Source organism: Magallana gigas, chromosome 9 (assembly GCF_963853765.1).
Source record: "Magallana gigas chromosome 9, xbMagGiga1.1, whole genome shotgun sequence".
Taxonomy (NCBI): domain Eukaryota; kingdom Metazoa; phylum Mollusca; class Bivalvia; order Ostreida; family Ostreidae; genus Magallana; species Magallana gigas.
Window position 1 is genome coordinate 38364962 of NC_088861.1, and position 17295 is coordinate 38382256.

The 17295-nt window shown below is 32.4% G+C and overlaps 1 protein-coding gene across 3 annotated transcripts; it reads left to right on the forward strand.

The window, feature by feature from the left end:
• Positions 1–282: 282 nt before the first annotated feature.
• LOC105320796 (CCR4-NOT transcription complex subunit 2) lies at positions 283–15918 on the forward strand. 3 transcript variants are annotated; one of them, XM_066070893.1, is made up of 18 exons: positions 289–422; positions 872–1015; positions 1895–1930; positions 4071–4164; positions 4700–4792; positions 5221–5281; positions 5463–5643; positions 5868–5951; positions 6169–6275; positions 6515–6634; positions 6955–7041; positions 7453–7493; positions 7605–7713; positions 8173–8332; positions 8755–8816; positions 14104–14153; positions 14626–14726; positions 15232–15918. In XM_066070893.1, exons 2-18 carry the CDS (start codon positions 942–944, stop codon positions 15455–15457), a joined length of 1686 nt encoding a protein of 561 aa, XP_065926965.1. In that variant the 5' UTR covers positions 289–422; positions 872–941; the 3' UTR covers positions 15458–15918. The 3 variants fall into 3 exon arrangements, with proteins under 3 accessions (XP_065926967.1, XP_065926965.1, XP_065926966.1); XM_066070894.1 differs by having other exon boundaries at positions 6515–6619; XM_066070895.1 differs by lacking the exon at positions 1895–1930 and having other exon boundaries at positions 283–422.
• Positions 15919–17295: the final 1377 nt, after the last annotated feature.

Consider the following 17295-nt stretch of genomic DNA (forward strand, 5'->3'; position numbering starts at 1 on the left):
CACCCTTTATTATTCACAGTCGTGTTTTGATTTCAGTTTCATGTAAGTTTGTTTGTTTTGGGTTTTTTTTACGTCTTTTACATGTATTCTCTGGTGTAACATTAACTTTAAAGCTTTTCATTTTTCAATATTTTCGTATCTTCAAAAAAGAATTTATATTAAAGACTTTTCAGCTAAACAGTAAACTAAAAATTCGTCTATAAATTTGATGTTTTTGTGTTTATTTAAAAGTCTTCATGATTTTCCGGCTCCACGACCACAAGTTCGGTTTTAAATATTATGAAATACATTTTTGCCTTCACGCAGAGAAGAGTTCCGCTGTATGATAAAGAGAAAAGACGGTTTAAAATTGTGTTTTATTTCAATTTTATATTGTGTAGATTTCGCGATGTAGTTCCAACTAGGACTTCTGCTTTCACAAGGTAGTTGAGATTTAATGAATGGTGCACGTTGTTTGGTTCGATTGCTTTTCAGAGTGTTTTATTTTCTATGGAAGGTCAAGGACTCTAATAATGTAAAACCTAATGTTACGCATATTTTTGACAAATATTGAAATTAAAACCCGACATTTTAGACCAATGTGGGTTTTATACTTTATTGTTAATGAACTAGGAAAAATTAAAGATATTTAAAGTTAATGCGTAGTTAGTTTATGATTTTATTTTTGCTGAAAGTGTAAATGTAGTCCAGAGAAATCGGCAACAATTGTTGGTTTCCAGTTTATGTTTTGCATTTGTAAACACTAAATGAAATAAGATATTTATGATGCTATTCTTTAAATATAATCTGCTCTTTCATAAGCTTTCTCATACAAGGCATAAACACCTTGTAAGTTGATAAAGGTTTCAATTAAAAATGTGTGTCATTACAGTTGTACAGACTTCATCATATGTTGGAGAAATCACCAGCACTTCTTGGATAACGGCCATTAACGGTTATTAATGATACCAGACGAGCAGGCCATGGCTTTTCGTAATCCCCTGGAAAACTCAAACATGTCCTCCGGAATAGGACAGTAAGTATTAAACAGTTTTCATTGTTTTATTGTGGAATTTCTGATCCCTGGGCCTAACAAGAAGTCCCAGGGTCTTATTCTATTTAAAGTGCAATCTCTCACATGACAACAGAGATGACTCTCACTGAGAAAAAATTACTTCAGAATTTTTTGTCACGTTGAACACAGTTATTTGGAATTTAAAGCAAATAAATAATCTTTAGTTACCAGGTACTTTCTCGTGCCACAATGTAATGTGGCAATCATTTACATTTGGGATATTGCACTTTTTTTCTAAATCTCCTTCTGCATTTCAGTAATAATTATTTATTAGTACTCCACTCTTCTTTCTGTTTATGATTTTGCACAAGTCTGTCACAATATCAATTTAAAAAAAAACCAAAGTTTGAACTAGTGTGTATTTATATATACATGTATAGATATTTTTTTCTTTATTAATTACAGATTTTTTTTCATCCAATTCTCCAAAATTTCAAATTTTTCAACTTTCATTTCAATGAACATGATGAATTTATCATACATTTATATATTGAATACCAGTTACTGTAGCAAAAAACAACACTTTGTCAAGCTTTTCTAGGAAACACTATTTCTGAAAGTCCATGCATTTACCAAGTATTTTAAATTTATGGACTTCTCAAACCTAAAAACAACAACATGAAATTGCAAAAAGAAAGTATTTCACCAAAAAAGAAACACACAAACTGGAAATAAACAAGCAAACCTATAAGCCAAATTCAAGCAATTCAAGTTTTAAATTTTTTTCTGAATTTTATATACCATATATAGAAATTGCATTCTCATTTATATTCTGACAAATGTTCCAGATAACAATCTGATTCTAAAGTAATGGTTTATGAATTATGATTTGTCATTTAGAAGATTTATGACTGACCAGTTATCATGGAATACCCAGTAAGTATAGAGACCAACCCGTACTGTTTGAAACTGTCACAGTCACCATAGCTACCATGGTTACCAGAGCGACCTAATTTTCAAGTCCGTTTTTTTTTTTTTAAATAAGCTGGTAGATAATATTAAGATTGGACAAAAAATTTCTCTTTGTCTAGTTTATATTTTTTTTAAATGCATGTTGTTTTAGCTTAAATTTCATTTCGTTTAAAATGTTTGTGGTACTTTAGATATATTCTTTGTGAATTCAGCAATGTCTTGTACAATTTAAAAGTACTTGAAATCTAAACAACAAAAGAGTAAATTTAGATTTAGCTAGATTATCAATTTCGAGAGAGAGAGAGAGAGAGAGAGAGAGATTCTTGTTCAGGAATGAGTCATAATATATCTACTCTTGCACGGTATTACATTTATGATAAAGATGCTTGAATAAAAATCTGTGACAACTTCAAACTCGGAATTAGGCAAGAAATTTCCAGCTTTTCCCGGTGGATTTTTGCAAACCAAGGCACCATGTATCCATCATATTCATTGCATGCACATTGGTTTATGTTTCATTTTACATTATTGTATTATGATGCAAGGGGGCATTACCCAGAAAGTTAGAAATCATTTTGCACAGTACTCTCCCTTGTCTTTCCTATGTCATGACTTTTCACGTTGAGTTTCGTCTCTTGATTCCATATTTTAGCTGTTGTTATGCTCTAGATTTCTAATATGCAGGTATTAATTTGATTCTGTAGTATATTGTATGCAAATATATGTATGTACATGTATCATTGATTTTATTAATCTTTTTCAAATTCAGTATTCTATTTTACGAATGATGAGTGTATGTCTAGTGCATGTTTAGGCTAGGGTTTGGTAATGTAATACTAAGTATGTCTTGTTCCCTCTTTTCATTTCGTTATTGTCTTTGTTTGTTTATTAATTTTATGGGGGGGGGGTGTTGGTCTGTTGGAGGGTCTCAATCACGCTGCATGATTTTCAAAGTACAAGAATCATTAGCTTTTTTGGCGGAAAGCCATTTCTGCTAAATCAAGTACATTGCTAATTGCTGTTCATATATGTATAAGAATAGGCAAACTACGAAATATGCTTATCAAATCCATGCTAACTTGTTGAAAAATTATTTTCCACCAATTATCGTACATGCTAATTATAATACAGTGTTTACAGTATTTTGACGAGGCAGATCTTCTTTGATCTTTTTCCTATTATTTACTCTTAATTTGCCTCATGTAAGGAACCTAATTGAAGACCTGGTTTTGACTAGTTTATATTAAGCTGTTACAATCTGTTGTCCCAGAAATAGTGCCCTGGCCATTGCAGAGTAAAATTGAGTTCCATGATTTATTTAACTAATGGTAAAACAGCTGTTTCAATCTTGTTTGAAACAACAAACTAAAAACTGAATGCAATCTTAAATTAACTTAAGATGTCTGACTTAAATCATTGAATATAAAATAAAATGCCTCCAGTAGATACTGTACTTAGTCTAGAATCATGTTTGCATGGTAGATTTTGTTAAGGTGGTATGGGACACCTCCAAAATAAACAATGAAATAAAGTATAATTTTATAGATTTTCTCGTTCCCAAAATGGTTACCTAATGGCGTAGGGCAATAGGTTAGAGGGTTAACAACAAATTTATAAGTCAACAGCTGAATCCTGCTGGAACTCTTGTAATTTTTACCTTTCCAAAAAATTTTAAAACAATTTTTTTTGGGGGGGGGGTGTCAAATTTTGTAAAATTTTAAAATTCTAAAAGTATCTTGATTTTAATGTGTTTTTATTCATGAAATTACATCCCAACGAGAAAAAAAAACTGCAATCCACAAAAATTGGCTCCCCTGAATTTAAAGGATTCCATGGTACCGGTATATGAAAGAAAATAAGTGCTACCATCAACTGAATATTTGTTTCAGGATTTTATAGTAATTGAATATATGTGTATGTGATGGGGTAAGTTTACAATGTAAATGTTTGGGCTGGTACAGGTATATACAGGTGAAAGAAAATATTAAGTTTTTAATCAGCTTATTATAGATGTTTATTTCAGGAAGTTTTAGCAATTGAATTTACATGTACTTATAGATAGGGGTAACTGTTAAATTACTGTTAAACATATGTTTGTTTTCAGGTACGGCTTAGGCCGCAAGGGGACGGGAGAGCTTTCCCCAGGGTCCAGGAAAATCCTCGGACAACAAATGCCCCCGGGACAAGCCAAACAGAATGTGAGTACATGTGTACTGGGATTAAGAGATTTTGATTTATCCTTGATATTTTTATAAGCATGTAGAGATACCAGTACTGAAGTATTAACATCTTGAAATATTGTCATCAGGAACTACTCTTCTTTTCTGACTTAAATTGTTGATATTTTTTGTTTCTTAATATTGATTATCTTGCATCCATGAATGAGTACCTGTAAGCATAACTCTTTCGATTTTGATTATCAGATGAAAACATATATTATTAATAATGTGATCAAACATGCCACTGCCGTTAGCATGCATTATCGTGGTTGCAAAGGTGATATTTCCTCCACAGAAGTATCAGCTCAGTTAGCATATGTAAGAATGACTAGGGGTTACGAGGATGTGAAATATCTGCCTCTGTGTGCATTGAAAGTTTTAAGTGTTTCTATTGTATGTTGATTGTATGTTATTATTTTATGATGTTGCTGATGGCATTTTAAAGTAACTAAAAATAAATTCAGTGTTATGATGTAGACATTGTGTATAATAATATATTCTTGAATTTTCACAGATTCTGAATCTGAACTTGGATGACGACGGTGAACTAGATCTTGGACAGGGTGCCTTGTCCAATTCTGGCAAAGTTTTCCGCCCAGATAGAGATGTAATTACAGCTATAAGTACATGTAGATAGGGTTTAAAAGTCTATGTTTAATCCATCAATTTAAAGGACCTTTTACTGCAATAGGTTTTTCAGTATCATGTCAGCTTAATGTGTTTAATATTTATTGATTATTCTTTCCGTGCATGATATTTTAAATATTGGAGATACCAAGCAGGATGAAAAAAAAGTTCTACTTCATAGTTTAAAAATTATGATTTTGTTTAATTAATCATGCACAAACGATTTATTACCTATCTGGCCAGTGGGTAATTTAATTTGACATATATTGATTTAGAATTGGCAGTTTACCATACTCCAGCTTACCGTTTATATAAAAAAAAACAATATGATATCCGATCAGATGCATGTTGTGAAAACTCAAGTCATTGAAAGTGAATTTGATGCATATATTCCCCTCTTTATATCAGATGATGTCACAGTCTCCATCCCAGCTGTCAGGGTTTGGGGCATCTAACTTTTACACACAAGGTATTTTACCTACAAGTATTTATATTAATAATTTATTGCCAAATCATAACAATTTCAATTTATCAAATATGTGTATTTACATTACATGGGAAATAACTCTTCTATGACTGCTTAGATAAATTTTTGTGTGAATATTTCTGTGTATTGATGCTTTTGTTCATTGTGTTTGTATTTTTTGTAGGTTTTATGTCAGGAGGTAATACAGGATTAGGGACCAATGCCAGCTTGGCCGGGAACTTCGCTGCCCTACCCCAGAGAGGGGCTGTGTCAGGGCCCCAGTTCAGGGGCAATAACTCCACCCCCACCAGTATGAACCTCCCCTATAACCTACAGACACCTCAGCAGCAACCCTCGCCCAGCAGGTAAGGGCACAGAATCAAAACAATGTAATGATGGGGTTATTTATTGTTCCTGAATTACCTGGCAGGTAATTTGCTTTAAGCCAAGTACAGTTAAATTTTGGTATCCGGAACGCCGCTATCTTGTATTTTCATTAATTATGGTGGTGTGATACAAGGGTAAGGTTAAAAAAAAATAGAGAAGTATGACTTACATATGTAAAATGATGCCTTAATTGACTTTTCAGAAACATGATATCTGCGATAGGCGGGCAGAGAAATGTCATATCCCAGAATCAGACAAGTCAGTCCATGTCCAAGTTACCGAACAGGTACGCTTACTGATGCTGCTACTGAAAATTCCAGCTAAAGTATCAATAGAATTGACATATAAGTATGCTTACTGCAGATGCTAATGACATACCAGTAATCCAGCTATGGTATTGATAGAATTGACATATCAGTACACTTACTGACATAATCCATGGTACCCATGAACATATTGCAAATATATGTTTTTTGATTGAATGTTTTTGACTTGTATTGCAGTGGTCCTATGTCCAGTATTAACAACAACTTTGTGTTTGGACAGAGTAGGCCGGGCAAGTACTCCACTGTCTACAACAACAACCCCGATCAAAAGTTCTATAATATGTGTAAGTAACTCTCACACCTTATACTCTCATTTCAAAATGGAACAAACATTTTATATAAACATATGTAAGTGACTCTCACGTCTTTTTCAACTTATCATCAGCTCCTTAAAATTTTTGATAACTAATTATTCTGCATCTTTTGTTTGTGGACTGTTTCTACTTTCTGTTTGTAATGTAAGACTTGATACAAGTGTTATAAGGACAGTCTGTACTTTCTTTTTCTACTTTCTGTTTGGCAGTATTTGGTCAAGATGCTGACCAGCCCGGTCTAGACTTGTCCGAGTTCCCCTCCCTGGGGAACAGAAATCTGCCCTCTACCCCCATCTCCTCTGTGAGGAACTATGGTCAGTATAACTTAGGTAGGGAGATCAATCAAAAGGCACACGTCAATGTAACTCTGGAGTCATTTGTATTCTGAGGGAACAGTTTGAGTTGATTTTACTGAATTTTACACAGATTAAAAATGTAATTTGTGTACAGGTGATTTTTGTTCAATATTCAAATTAAAAAATTATGGATAAACTTAATGGAACATAAATTTTGGGAAAGCTGTAGGGTTTCGATAAATACCGGTTCCACTCAAAATGTTGTGACTCCACAAGTTTGCATTTCAATGAAATTTGAAAATTTACTTTCTTGTGATTGATATTTGTGAGGTATTTGGCTGTACATATTTCAGTTGGGATGGTGAGTAAACCTGTGGCAGAGACCGCCCCCGAGTTTCAGATTCAGCAGGAGGACTTCCCGGCTCTCCCTGGGGCTCAGAGTGAGTCACAGAGAGAGAGAGAGAGAGAGAGAGAGAGAGAGAGAGAGAGAGAGAGAGAGAGAGTATATAATGGGGAGAGAAATATTGGAGAGAGAAAATTATCAAAGAAATACAGTCACATTAAGAGAGTGAATGAGTGACTGACTTGAGATATGAAGGAAAAGTCAGATTAATAAAGTCAGAAAAGTAGTTTTATATATAAAGATAATCGGACTGACAGAGGAAGGGTGTTTTTGAATAGAGTGAAAAATAAAGTGTGAATAGCTTGGAAGAGAGACTATTTGAAGGGGTAGAAGCTAAGAGTTTGAAATATTTGCCATCCATTAATGTTATACCAATAGTGTAACTTAGTAACTTCAATGAGTGTTTTGACATTGAGTGAGTTGTTTATATTTATCTTCTATTTTGTAGATCCACCCTCAAGTATATCAAATGACGCAGCGAGAAAAACAGTAAGTGCTAAACACACTAAAAATCTTATTATTTCTTTTGTAAAAATACATTTATAAGCATCAATTGCCACCTAAAAATGGGTACTATATAGTATACAATTTTAATTTTAGCCAACAAGTGCTTCTTCGTCAACAACAAATGAACAAATTTTGAAAGATGGAAAGTTTCCTGGAGAAAAAGGGAATCAGGCCAAGAGGGGGATACAGACGCACGCTGATGGTCAGTGGACATTGTGTTACATGACTGCATCTACTCAGTCTCAATATTATACATGTGTATTTTCAATTAAGTTCAGATTTTAAGGAACAGTTAAGTTATCTTTCTTGCTGTAAGCTATTGTATAGTCAATGAAATGAACATGACATTGTTTAAAAATTAAAAAAAATACCATGTTTAGAAAAATTTGGAGAGAAGGTGGCACATTAAATATGTGGGATCTCAAATGTTTTTATCAATTTAGAATGTTAACTTTTTATAATGTTAAATCAGTTTGCTATATCCGTAAATTTGTTATTTCCAAGTTCATTATTATAATAAAATTAATTTTTCTGGGGACTCCACAAAACTTTGCATTATCCCTTAATTTGTCATATCCATTTCATACTTAACAAGTTTTACTGTAGCAATATCCATTTCATATTTTTACAGTAGCAGCTTTAATATTTCTATCATTTACAGGCATGGTATCCAATATTCCATCGGGAATGGTGACGGACCAGTTTGGAATAGCTGGCCTGTTGACCTTTATTAGAGCAGCCAATGAAAACGACCATAATCTCATCGCATTAGCTCCGGGGATAGATCTCACAACGCTAGGCTTAAATCTCAACTCTCCTGAGTAAGTACACTTAAGAACTTCCTGTATATTTCTCCTGATAGATTAAAAGTTTTAAATAAAGATATAAAATCCCTTTAAAAAATGCTTAATTAAGTTCATCAATGGTTCCTCTTCTATTTAATGGACACTGACAGAGTGGTACCAGAGACTAGGTTTAACACGTGTTAGTCTGAAGATATTGATACATGTTAAACATCTTTTCTTATTATTTGGTTTAAATTGATGATTAATTTATCTTAGTTTATAATTTATAAACATGTAAAGATTTTATATCTACATGTACTGGTATATTCTTTTTGAAAGAAGAGAAAGTCTCATTATAGAAATGTTTATGCACTATTTTTCACTTTCCTCGATTGTGTAGAGATTTAATTTATAAAATTTGTAGATCTGTGCTTAAGTAAAATGTTGCAATATTTCAGAAACTTGTACAGTACCTTTCAATCACCGTGGGTTGATTTACCATGTCGACCTCAAGATATAGGTAAATATTTTATTCCATTCTACCCACCGAGAATAATGGACCCTCTCATTTTGTGCTATACATGTCTATATGTATGCTTGTACAAAGAATGGTCCATTATTTTAAGTGTGGGTGTATTACATCATTTACTTATGCAAAGAAGTCTCTTTCTGTCATGCATTATAACCAAGCAACTACTAGTTTTTGAAATATAAATGGAAAAGTAGTTTGAAAATAAAATTTAATGCTTAATTATACAAATCATGTTAATTTATTCAGAACACAGAGAGGCTAAAACTTGTTTCTGTTCCTTGTATATAACATGGTTGTTGTGGGTTTGTTATTCACAGTTCCTTGTATATAACATGGTTGTTGTGGGTTTGTTATTCACCGTAATCTGTACAACATGTCTCAGTCTCCACTGGCAGATTAGCCCTGCTGGTCTCAAGACATAATTCTGCACTGACTCGCCTACCTCCTAGGTTTACTTAAACTCTATGATAAATTAAAAAACTATTTTTGGTAAGGATGAGATGGAAGGGGTGGGGCTCTTGGTTTAGGTCTGTTAGACTCGAGGTATACCTTACACACAGACTCTCTCCTCTGATGTCTCTTATATGTATATTATTTTATTATACGTTCATGTTAAAGACTGAAATCTGATTGGTTTATACTCAGTTGATAATCCATTCTACATTGTATTACCCTCAGCGTTAGCAACACACTTGGCCACGGGTAACACAACGAATTTTTACATGCGCGTACGGTTCGCCAGAGAATTCACGTCATTTCTATATAACAGCAGTAATAATTTCTTTAAAATTAAGACATTCAGTATAATAAAATAAATGGTGCCTGTTTGGCATAGAATGATGTATTAACATGATTACCAGACGACAAATTGTACTAATTTTTGTTACAAAATATCTTGCTTTTTAAATCAGTTCTACTATTAAACTTAAATTTGATATTCAGCCAATGATGAGAAACTTTTGAACTTTAAAAGTTTTATATAATGTTTGCTGAGAGGTTATTGCAAAGTACTAAGGGATATGATGAGATTCGCTAAGACACTCTGTGCTATGCTCTTTCCCATGCTTTGTTAATTATTGAACACGGACATCATTATATAATGATGATTAATTCAATTTTTTAAGATGATTATAACATATGCAGATAAAGATTTTCAATAGACTTTTGAGAAATATAGACTTAGAATTGAATTACTTCCTCTTAGTTTAATTATGATATTGATTCACAAAAATGTAGACTCTAAAATAGCATTGTTCCCCCTTGGAACAGAGCATTAAACTGCAAATACCGGTAGTTAAAATGTACACATGCTCTAGTTTTGAGTAAAAAGGATGGCGCTGTGGGAAATTTTTCCTATAAGGCCTATAAAAAAATTTTGTGTGTTTAGGGTAACACTGATGAAAAAATTAGGTTAGGTAGGTAGGGATTTATTTTTATTTTATCATATTTTTTTTGCATGAATTCTAACAATGTTTGTTTGTGTCATATTTAAAAACAGATTTTTTAATAGAAATAATATTAAATTCAAAATAAGATAAAAACAGACATCTAAAAATGTTAGGATAGGGGCATTTTTGTAGGTTAGGTAGGTTTTTGCTCCAGTTTTACATGTTTCCTTCCTTGCTGTAGACTTCAATAAAAAAAATAATAACAGCCTACATCAGATGTAGCCCATATTGAGATGTTTAATATAGATATGGTTTTGAGCATGTGTCACTACAAAAGATTCTGTTTTGATAACAGATTGGTCTTCTCAATGACACCGTCAAATAATTGCATTAGTGCACTGAAAGAAAATAATTATTGATTTCATCAAGGATGTTAAATTGGTTTAGATAACCAATGAGGAAGTTACATTTTTTAATTATTGACTGTGTGAATTTGGAAAATGTTTGATAAAATGAGTTCATTGATGAAGGATAGCTAATTATTTCCTTAATTACTTCATATACATGTATCGCATTTGTGATCAATGGATCATCTGTATATATCAGTCATGATGGGTTTTTTTAGTTTGATTTGTCTATTATAGCTGTATATTCGTACACGAACTACCTGTTAATTAGAATAGTCACTTAATAATTATTTTTTTGGGGGGGGGGGGGGGGGGGGTTTCAGCAAAAGACCTAAAAGAGCATCTGATACCTTAAAGATATTGAAAAAAAGAAATCATAACCTGCAGTGTATTTAATTACAATCAAATTTACAATGCAAGTAGATATTTGAATTTTAATTATGTTAAAGTTTCAAAATAAGAGTACAATTTTTCAATGTAATTCTACCTTCATTATATTTGTGTTCTAAAAATCTGGGGAATAGTTTCATCATAATTAATAGTACACTGAATGAAAGAAAATAAATACAAGGAAATGTATTTGACAGCTTGTAAGTTTCAGAAATTGCTTGCCTTTATTTTACAGACAAAGTCAGAGCCCCATATTGTTTAAAATTTGTGTGGGTTACTTAACTTTAATTATCATAAATCTACATGTATTCTTTCTAAGGTTTCTTTTTTCCAATGGAAGACCTTATAGTGATTGTAATGTTCCTTCTTATTTTTGTTTTCATTTTTTCCCCTGATTTCTCGGATATTGCTGGATAGGTTTTCTTGAAATTTTCAGAAACGATAGAGAATGATAATATCTCAAGGGTTTTTTTCAAGTGGGTTGTTTCCTGTCCCGTAACAAAAAGCTAGTGACATCAAGATCTCAAAAACGATAAAGAATTTAGCATCCAGACTTTGTAGGATGATAGACCCATATTTGTAGATGTGTTTAAACTATTTTGTTTTTTAAGTCGTAAACTCTGGTCGTCACCGGAAGAACTTCAAAAATTATTTTTTTTATGTTTTTAATTTATTTTACATGAAATGAATAAACAAGTATAAATCTTCACATATGTCATCTATGTGATGTTGATTACCATAAATAAAAACATTCTGCTATCAGTGAGATATCTCAATTATCTCAGGTAGCTTTTTTTAAAAGAAATTTTGTACCCACGAGATCTCAGAAACTGTAAGTGACCGAGACATGAAACTTACTTGGCTGATAGACATTGAAGAAGTATTTAACGGTTTCATTTTTGTCGACTGTCACTTCCAGTCCACACCGGAAGAGAACAAACAAATCGAGCTGTTTATAAGTTAAGATTTTTTCTTTGAGTATTTTATTTAGTCTGATGAGCAGTTATGTGTCTTAGGTAAATGTACTAAAATTACCTCTTGAAATGTCTTTCATCATATCTGTTTGTCCGTTTTGGTCCCGAGACCTTTTCACAAGGAGACCTCAAAACTGACGAAAACTGAACAAATAAACATTGAGGAAAGACAAAATAATATATGAAGATAAGTTTTCCATGTTCTGTTTGATCTGGTGTAACTTCCGGTCATCACATTAAGTAAAATTGTCTTTTTGTTTTGTTTTACATAAAAATAATTACTGGAAAATTCCTTCACAGTAAATATTATATCCAGGGAATGCAATTTTTTTTTTATAAGATTTAATTTAATACATGAGAAACAGAAGACCTTTTTTGGTGCTTTTAAGAAGAGTCTAGTTTTTATTATTATTTTTTTTTTTTGGTCCACACGAACCAATTATATGTTGACATTAAGAACAAAAATTTCCTTGTGGGAAATATATTGATAGAAGTCAATGTGACCAGAAATCAGTTGTCATCCAAATAAAAACCAGGTCATCTATTTGAGTGGCGGTTCATGCATCACACTTCCTACCTAATACACATTCTGGGAAGACCTTGCTTTCTTCCTTGTTAAAATTTCACTCTTTAAGTGCATGCATACTTAAATTTTTATTTATTGATATTAGCTTTTAGAATAAGCAGAAAAGAAAGAAAAAAGTTTTTAATAACAGTTGTAAAAGGATATGTATTGAAATGCTTTGTAAAAGTGAGCTATTAAATATCCTTTATTTACCCAATGTAGTTAATGGCAATATTTCTATATAGTACATGTAATAAAAGTAATTTCGGTATAAAGGCATACATTCATTAAACTAAATAGGCTGCTGATGCTTTTAGATTCTGAACAGAAGTTGTTTCTTTATATTAAAAAAAAATATTTTGTTAACATTGTTTCTAAACTTGCAATAGGAAAATAGCTGAGTTTGAAACAAAGGTTATGGTATGCTTAATACACAGGTACTGTAGATTCCTTATTTTAAGCAAGTACTTAATTCCATGATTCAGCCATTTTCCATCAAATTGCAAGAACATAAAATCGTGTATGCCAAATTTTTATCAAAGTTTCATGTAATTTACATAAGTCCGAAAAATAAAAGAGAGATTTTAAAATTTGCAATAAATTCCACTCACAATTTCATGCAGATATTAATTTCTCGTGTTTTTAAAAATAGGAATCGACAGTACATCAAAAAATCTTAGCGTAAGATGGTTTTTAATCAAGGTCATTTTGAATCGGTAAAGGACAAATTTGAAATGTTTGAACCTACATGTAAAGTAATATGCTTCAGCACACAAATGTTTTACAAATACAAAAAGTAAACTTGAATTTGATGACATGTCTAAAGAATTTATATAATATTTAGCGAACTTAGCTCGCCCTTGGTATTTCGTTATACTGTGGAATCATTAAAATTCGTGGGAGCCAATTTTCGTTGATTGCTTCAATTTTACAGGTTCATGGGGACGTGATTTCGTGTATTCTCTGATAGTTACAAAAGGAAATATGACTTTACAGTCCTAATTTATTTATTTGTGGAGGATTTTAATTCGTGGGTGTGAGGTACCCATGAATTCCACGAAAATTGAGCTACCATGAAATCTGATGATTTCACAGTAATTGATGAAGTTTTAGGTTTACATTAAGTCGTCGTGAGAGACTGCCACATAAGTGTTGTACAGATGCTGTATGACAGCCATCCTCTTACTGTCTGTGTTGACCTTTGTTTGAAATTCATTTCTATATGCAGTGCCTATAATTTTTTTTTTCTATTATATATAGCAAAATTCTTAAGATTAATCATCTGTTAACAATTATTATGTACATGTATACATGTAACTAAAAACTATAATTATTTGCTGAACTAAGTAAATGAGCCAAATTTTAATTTATATTTAATATACAGCTTGGTGAGTAGTTAAATAACATTGTGTATCATTAATTTACCAGGGGTATTCATAATCTAATGCTGAAATGAATATTTAATTAAAGTTATTGGAGATAAATTTACAGAATATTTTTCAGCATGCACAATATTAAGCACATAGTCATATATTTTTCTCTTTTTCACAGATTACCATGTCCCAACAGAGTACCTTACTAATATATTCCTCAGAGACAAGGTTTGCCATTTGAATTTCTTTTCAGTGATGCATTTCATTAAACAGATACTGTAGAAGCATATATTTTCGTTGGGTCAAAATTTTGTTGTTTTTAAACCAATTAAGATTTTTTGGCATTCAATTTCGTCATATCGTAATCTCTTTGTATTCATTAATACTTGGTTTAAAAATTCGTCATGGATTTAATTTTGATGATTTATATTGCCAATGAAAATAACGAATCAAATGAAATCTTCAACGAATATTTTTGCTTCTACAGTAATTTACATGCAAGATTGAATTTTCCAACGTTTATTAGCAGTTATGTTTTACTGTTTAGAGGTACCGGGTAAATCTAACACTTTCAGAAAGTACCGGTAATCATGTATTGTAATTGTGATAAGCCATTTGATTTTAATTCAGATAATAGTGATGTGTTCAAAGCTGGTTCCTATGACAATGAAGTATTAAACTCTTGTGTTTATTTTCACAGCTGGCGCCAATCAAACTGAATCGCTATGGAGAGGATGTGCTCTTCTTTCTGTTTTACATGAATGGCAATGACTTCATTCAGCTAGCAGCCGCTGCAGAACTGTAAGTCCTATAAGTTAGTGTAAATCCTCAACGTCCATGATATCAATTGTTCACAGTGTGTTTACTGTTAACCGTCATGGTCGATACATGTATTTACCCTTCATCACAAATCACAAAGTTTTTTCAATTTGAGCTCCATTTGTTCCAGTTTATATCAACCACATCCCCCCACTTTTTTTTAATAGTGAATTTTTTCTCTAAATTCATTTTCTGGGGTGCTGTAATTGTGTTGATTTGCACTGAATCCTTTATCTTGCATTGTAAGGGGTGGGTAGTTGTGGCCTTTTCTAGACTAATACATCAATCTCCTTAAGGTGAAATACTCTGTACAAGGAGTCAAAATACTTATATATTTTTTTTAATTATCTTGATTATTTTATTGTGAAAAACATGATATTTGAAGGCACATGTGATGGGTAATTTAATAACAATTCAGCGTCTTTAAAAAGACAATGAGGATTTATTTTGTTTTTGAATATAAGCTGTATCCCTTGTTTCCACACAGGTACACGAGAGACTGGCGGTACCATAAGGAAGAGAGGGTGTGGATCACGCGGGCCCCGGGGGTGGAGCCCACCCACAAATCAGCCATGTACGAGCGTGGCATGTATTACTTCTTTGATGTACAGAACTGGAGGAGGGTGCCAAAGGAATTCCATCTGGAGTACGATAAGTTAGAGGAGCGACCAACCCTACCCAACACAATGCACCATAATGCCAGCCAGCAGTAGGTCATGTGACAGGAAGCCAACCTTATCATGTGACAGGAAGTGAACTTTGACCCATGTGGACAACAGAACAGTAGAGTGAAATGGAAACCAGATTTCAAGAGGACTTAGTTTTGTAGGGGAGGGAGATTTAAATTTTTTACTGATTGAAAATATTTGCAGCTTTATTGTTAAATTTTCTATTTTTGATTCAGACGAACAAATCAAATTCCTTTGAGCCCTTTTTCAAGGGCTTCACACAAGTTGAATTGTTTTCTTGTTATCATTCGGTGTCTAAGAACTGGTTTAACTGGAACACAATTATTCAATATATACATGTAATATGATTATAGGGTTACAAATGGGGTAGGGTTTGTTTTTGTGCTTTACAGTATGAGCTGACTGTTGTGTCCATGGCTCGGCATTCTGCCACTGGTTAAGTGCAATCTGCATCATTGTAAATAAAACATTGTCATTGTTAAGTAGCCACGTCTTCTGTCATCTTTCCATTAAACCATGAGTTTAAATAAGCAAAATCACTTGAATTTTTAAAATTTTAAGATTTTTTGGGAGTTGATTTTAATCAACTCTTCTAAGCAGTTACTCTGGCAAACCGAAAGTGAAACAGTGTTTGGACCGAAGCACAAATCATCACCGCTGACAGGACTTAGTGCATGAAAATAATAGAAAAATTCGATGTAATGTATGCTGAAGCATTGTTTTTCAAGATAACTTATCTATAAACACTTTGAAAATAGTCAGATTTTACATGTATATAATACGAACAATTTAGATATTTTTGTAGTCTCATGTGTTCCTACACCAGAGTGTAATAAAGTCTCGTTCAACCAGACGCTCGGCCGTCTCCGTAAATCTCCGACAAGCAGATAAGCTCTCTTGCTTGTCGGAGATTAACGGAGACAACCGAGCGTCTGGTTGAACGAGACTAGAGTTCGATACCAATAGTGCTTGGATCCATACGATTTTTAGAATTGTTTCGATTACTAATACATAGTTTGAAATCTATCTTTAAATATTACACAACAAGATTCATATGGGGTTTCTCGAAATTCTTGTCGGAAAAGTCTAACAATTCACATAATAAAAAAGTGCGTAATTCAAATACAGACTAGAAACTAATTGCCATGCAAGATTAGTTGATTTTAAAATAAATGATAATCGATAAAATCAACGCCCCTCAGTACTTTAGTACTTTGATTAACTTTTTAATTAGAGGAAGAATGAAGTTACGCCATCCTGATTTTTACCCCATAACATTTACCACGAAACGATTACTGCTCTCGGAATACCAGGTTAAAATGCGTTCTAGCAATTTTATTTTTACATAAACTAATTATGTATATATACATACAGTTTATGATACATGTAGTCCGTAGGAAGTGCCCATTTTCTGCTTAACATTTCTGTATTTATAAACTCTTGTTTCCATACAAAATGCATTTATAAGAATGGAAAGTCAAAAATAGATGTAATTCACATGTATTAATTCTGTTTACGGTAGAAAAACACTCTTATTGGGTCTGGTTAAAAGACAGAGCAAAAAATAAAAAAAAATATACCGGCTATTACATGACATACATGTACGACATGAAAGTACCAGGATGATAATGTTAAAAAATTGTGCGAGGTTTTCCGAGATAGATAAAAGATTTTTCACTATAAAACTCTAGAAATGTGTTTTTAATCTTGTTAATTAAAAAATATAAAAAGACATTTCGGCCATGTCAAAGAGGATTTTTTTTTTTTACCTTATAACGATTTCTAGTGTTTATCAGTGATGGATACATGTATTTACATATGAAAATCGACAAAAAGTGACGGAAACGATAACTTGGAACAAA